At 44.3% G+C, this 5,756-nt stretch overlaps 1 protein-coding gene across 1 annotated transcript in view; it reads left to right on the top strand.

The window, feature by feature from the left end:
• Window positions 1-1,020: 1,020 nt before the first annotated feature.
• The window catches only part of GFOD2 (glucose-fructose oxidoreductase domain containing 2), a 31,712-nt gene continuing 26,976 nt past the window's right edge, over window positions 1,021-5,756 (top strand). Inside the window, exon 1 of the mRNA XM_007940265.2 lies at window positions 1,021-1,291. Coding sequence (XP_007938456.1) covers window positions 1,033-1,291 — 259 coding nt within the window. The 5' untranslated portion in view covers window positions 1,021-1,032. The remainder of the gene's footprint in view (window positions 1,292-5,756) is intronic.

Below are 5,756 nucleotides of genomic sequence, written 5' to 3'. Positions count from 1 at the left end.
GTTCTGGGTGTAGAGAACATTTCATTTGGGTTAAATACCACTCGGAGGTCCTCAGCCTTGGCTGCCAGGGGAGGTCGGTCACTTGAGGAGCTTGAACAGAGAAATAGAATGATGCAGCCTCATCCAGAGTCTGATTGAATGGGTCTGGGGTCACTCCCCAGTGAACCTAATACACAGCCAGGGTAGGGACGACTGGGTTAGCTGAGTGGAAGCATGTGGGGACATGTGGTGCCCTGATGGTGCGCCTGGCTCTCAGCTCTATTTTCCCTCGTGACTTTGGGCTCAAGCAAAAGACTTGTGTGGTTTCATTCTTTTACTTGTATTGGACATCTAGGTTGTTGCCCAGTTTTTCCCTGTTACAGACAATGCTGGAGTGAGCATCTTTGTACAAAAACCGTTTTTAAGCATACTTGGCCAGTTTGGTAGTTGGAAAAGGTTTTTGCTATTTTTTATGTCTAGTGAAATTGTATCTTCCTATACTTGATACCATAAACTTTTTAAAAGTCTACTCTCTATAGCACGTAGATAATGCTTTCCCTTTCTTCTTTTGGTGGTCTCCTATTCAATCTTTTTCTTTCTGTTGTATATCATAGAATCATGAACTTCACAGCTCAAAGGAGCTTGACAGATCAGTCATGGTTCTTATTTTATAGTCAAGGCCCTGAAGATTAAATGGTTTGACCAGGGTCTCACAGAAAATTAAGGAGCAGAACAGAGACCTGACCGCAGCTACACCCATTTCTCGTTTTCCCTTCTCTGAGTCCTAGTATAGGTAGCACTGATACCCTGAAGGCTCCATGGAAGAGTCTGCACCTTTTCGTTCTGGAGCAGTATTTCTGCTCCTGCTTTTGCGGCAGAGCACTTACTGCCTTTGAGTAAGCCAAGAAAGTAGCCACAGCCAAGTGTGCCCTCCACTAATAGCCAGTGTAATGCTTGCTGTTTTAGGAGCCATGTTTGACCAGAACTGTGGGAAGGTCGGACCCATGCCGGAGGCTCTTGTGAGGAGATGAGTTGGTGAACAGAGAAGCCGGGATGAAGATGCTCCCAGGAGTGGGCGTGTTTGGGACCGGCAGTTCCGCCAGGGTTCTGGTGCCGCTACTGAGGGCAGAAGGGTTCACTGTCGAGGCCCTGTGGGGGAAGACAGAGGAGGAGGCAAAGCAGCTTGCTGAGGAGATGAACATCACATTTTACACCAGCCGGACCGACGACGTCTTACTGCATCAAGACGTGGATCTCGTCTGCATCAACATCCCCCCTCCACTTACCCGGCAAATATCTGTGAAGGCTCTAGGTACGAATGGTCAGGCCTAGCAGAGGAACACTTTGTCTCTCTCTGGTGGTGCTCTGGGCGTCACTGCTCTCCTCCTGGGCTCTCTGGGGCACCCCTGGAGCAGGGCTGGGGATGGGCACATTGGGACTCTTCACTTCCTGTGGGAGGAAGCACTCCCATGGCCAGGCAAGACACAGCCTTCCCACCTGCCAGCAGTAGATCCTGGAGCAAAAGTGAAGGAAATTACTCTTTCTAAGAGTTGCCTTGTCATGGGGGCTGGAGATTACTGCATTTCAGGCAGGTGGAGTGGTCTCAGAGGCCAGTTTAGAGCCCTCAGCACTGGGAATTGGTTGTGATTGAGACATTTGTTCTTCCATTTCTGTGGCCTGCAGGAAAGGAAGGTATGTAGCTGCCATTTCCCATGTTTTGTCAGCCCTGACTGTGAGGAGACACACCCTTCCTGCCAGATTTTCCAGTTTTGTACTGCCAGAGGGCTGGAAGGCCTTCCCTGACAAAGGCCATGGGAAGGCCTGGTCACATCTCCTGCTCCCTTGGGAAGCTGTGAGCTCCGTGACCTACTGACTCTGGTTGTACATGACTTGCTGAACTGTTGTCCTACAGTTCTGTTGGACTTTTCTTTCTTGTCCACCATAGGCAAATTCTTCTCATTGTATATATGTATACATATATGTGTATGTGTGTATGTATACATATATATTTATATCAGAATCTAATTTAATAGGAAAACAAACCAGTAAACATCCATTTAGCAGTTACTTTTCAAATGCCTCCTGTATCATTCTGGACATTAAAGTAGTGTCAGATCATTTCCTTTAGGATCCCACAGTCCAGTGGAAGAGACTAGAATATAACATATACATGACAAGGTAACTGACAAAAGACTTAAGTACAATTGAGGCCACATGTAATCAAATAGAGTAATTGTTTTTTGTAAGTTTTGGCCAGAAATTATAGATGGTTTGTCTTTTCCATTCTCTGTAAGAATGAAGACATTGGAGCTATTCATTGGTCCTCAGATTCTTATGAGAACACAGTTGCTCTCAGGTTGAGTTCAGAAATAGAACAAAGCCAGCATGTTAACAGAGCTAGTTCAAGGGGAATCAAGCCACCATGGTCACTTGACTCCTTGCCATCCCTTGTGGCATGAATGCAGCAGACGCTGGTGAGGTGAGGTTTGTCCAGAGGTAGAGCTCTGGCGGTTCTATCTTCTTGCTGGGTTTTAGGATCCCCACAGAGACCATTTCCGAGCTGTGTGTATTTCCAGGAAAGAGGAAGCCCCAGGGTTCTTTGGCCACAAGCCTGCTGTTTTCTGAGTCCTGGTATGGGAAGACACTGGACTTTGGGCTACTTAATGTAAACAGGAAGGGGCAGGAATGATTAGAGGCTTCTGGGATTTTAAAGCAGGGCTGACATCTTCTCTCTTAATATATGCATTGAGGAGGAGGAGGGTGTGAGTAAGGGTCCTTGGTCCGTTCTTACAGATGCATGATGCTATGCTGGTGGGTACAGGAGACACCATATCAGCTGGACCCACCCTCAGATGCTGTCCACTCAAGTCCCAAAGGACTCAGAGGGTCTCTTGTGACTATGAAGTTCACTTCTCATGTGCTTTCACTTTTTATTTTTAGTAAGAATTCTTACTTGTCCTCACCAGAGATGGAAGAGGTCAGGAGAATTCCTCCAGTTTTCCCAAAACACTGGTCATGAGTGCATGAACTGCTGTAGGCAGAGCACAGAACTGACCTTGGCCACAGGTCCCACCTCTCGTCCTAATTCTGTCCCTCTCAACCTCTGTCTGTCCCTCTTGGCCTTTTCAAGATGATACATGACTACCCTGCTAGTGCTGACCAGGAGAGGCACTGGGACAAAGCAAAATATGTATGATTTCATACAAAATATGTATGAAATCTCATTTGCTCTGTAAACTTTACCCAAATCACAATTTAAAATAATAAGAAAGAAAGAAAGGCACTGGGATCACATTGCAAGAGGGGGCTAGGCTTTCCTGTTGTCTCAAGTGGAAAAGCAGATTTGTCTCCATAAAATTCATTTTAAAAAATTAAAAAAAAAATATGATTCTCCTTTGCAGATAAATGTTCCCTGTTTTGGTTACCTAGTGTCGCTCTGACAGGAATATACCAGAAATGGGATGGCTTGAACAAACAAAAGTTTATTTTATAGTTTGGAGGCTTTATGTCTGAGTTCAAAGTGCCAGCTTCTAGGGGCTGGGTGAAAACCCCTCAACCATGGGCTTCAGCTCTGCCTCCTGCTCCCAGCCCACTGAAACTAGAGGCTTTTCTTCACCCAAACAACTACTGGCTGATGAGACTGACACGCCCAAGGTTGACAAATAAAAAGGCACAAGTCCCAGTGTTACCAACCACATGGCAGGCCATTAATTCAAGTCCATTGAAAGTCCCAAGGTCAGCAGAGCATGGCAGGCTGCTGCACAACAACATGGCTACATGCAGGGTTCAAGCGTGCCATAAGCTAGAGACCATTGCCCAAGGCTTCTCCTTCCATACAGGAAGCAGACCACATCCCTAAGGTAGCTGCTATTCAGCTGCTCACAGTAGATTCCACCATGGAGCTGATTACCAGTCTCATCATGGGGAATAGTACACCCAGCTGCCCAGCCTCTCATCCAGGCCCAGCCAAGTTGACAAATTAACTGAACTACCATATTCCCTGAGTTGAACATGGTCTAGAGATGAAAGTAAACATTTTAAGTCATCTCAGACATGAAAAACTTGTCTGTAGGTTGGTGGACCATGTTCATATTTATGCCTTGAAAATGGAATTCATTCTTTCTGTGAAGTTCTAGTAGTGTTAGGTTCTCACACACCATTTAGATGGAGAGCAGGACAGGTACCATGTATGAACAATTGTAAAAATGCAGCATATTTAAAAGTCTTCAGAGTCAATATCGTAAAAGAACGTGTATGCCTCTCTACCCAACTCTGTATTCCCATCCATGTATGAATCTCTTTATATATACAAGCATATATTTTTCTATGTTTCTCCCACATAGGTCTCTTTTTTTCCCTGTTACTAGGATTGAGTCTTTTGCTGTCTTTCTCCCTTTTCTTTTTGTGATCTGAGTGAAAGTTTACAAAGAAAATTGGCTTTCCATTCAACTGTTCATACGCATTTTGTTTTGTAACATTATGAAATGTAGCAGCACTCTGCTCACTTCCTCCCTGTGCTTACCATTTCCATTTGTCTTTCTTTCCTATGCATTCATGCCATGTGAGCTTTATCCCTGGGCAAATTCTGCCCTTTTCATCTTGTATGGTTGGTAGTTCAAAAGAGTGTGTACCTCCCCAGTTTTATTGTTCACCCCATAGGCCTGTCTGCTATTTGGTTGAAAGTTAAGCCATGGGGGTGAGTTCTGTTCCAGGCTTGGGGAGTAACTAAGGGCCATAGTCTTGGAGGTTCCACCAATCTGTGTCAGACTAGTAAGCCTAGACTTCTTTATTAATTTTAAGTTTTGGTCCACATTTTTCTCCCACTCTATCCAGGATCTTCTATTGTGATCCCTTTCAGAGAGGTTGATACTGGTAGCTGGGTACCATGTAGTTCTTCTGGTCTCAGGTCATGGAAGCTGAGGTTCATGTGGTCCACTAGGCCTTTTGACTAATTGCTTCCATACGTCTTTGATTCTCTTTACTCTTTTCTCTAAACAGGGAGAGACCAGTAGTACCTTAGCTGTTGGCAAGCTTCTAAGACTCCAGTCACTACTCATCACAGTAAGATGTAGAACATTGTGGATTATGTTATGCCAATTGACCTTGATGTCCCCTGTGGCCCTGGTCCTGAGTCCTCAGGCCCAGTGACTCATTCCCTCAAGTTGTTTGGATATGGCTAAGAAGTTTTAATAATTTTGCCACATTAGCTCTATTATACACATGGATATTTTTACAGCATATAAAAATATGTATGTAGAAATATTGTCTGCCAAATCTATATATGGTCATGGGTATAGTCCCATTCCCCTACCCATACCTGATCATTTTGCCTGTCTTAATCTGTGTATCCACTCGTTGATTAATGTTTGTTATTACTGATAATACAGGATTCTGGATGTAATAGTATTTACCTTTGTTGTCTGTAACTCTTGTGCACCTCTCCATGTCTTCTTTTTTCTTAGTGATATTGTGCTGGTCGCTACCTTTTTTGTATATTGCATTTCCCTTCACCCGAATTAATAGCTGTCTCTTATCTAGTTAGTAATTTTTCCTCCCCTCCCCTCCCGTCCCTGGTAACCATCAAAGACTGTTTCATTTATAAACTTTCCTTGACTTTTTTAATTGTGATTTGGGTGAAAATTTACAGAGCAAATTCATTTTCCGTACAGCAGCTCACATACAGTTTGTCTCATGACATTGACTACAGTTTACCACAGTGCAACAGCTTCCCTCCCAATTCCTCCCCATAGTTACCTCTTCCCTGTGTCTTTCCCTCC

The sequence above is a fragment of the Orycteropus afer genome, unplaced genomic scaffold, assembly GCF_000298275.1.
Source record: "Orycteropus afer afer isolate SDZICR_OR568_19922 unplaced genomic scaffold, OryAfe1.0 scaffold00067, whole genome shotgun sequence".
Classification (NCBI taxonomy): Eukaryota; Metazoa; Chordata; class Mammalia; order Tubulidentata; family Orycteropodidae; genus Orycteropus; species Orycteropus afer.
Note: the sequence above shows the minus strand (reverse complement) of the source record. Positions and strands in the feature narration are given on the sequence as shown.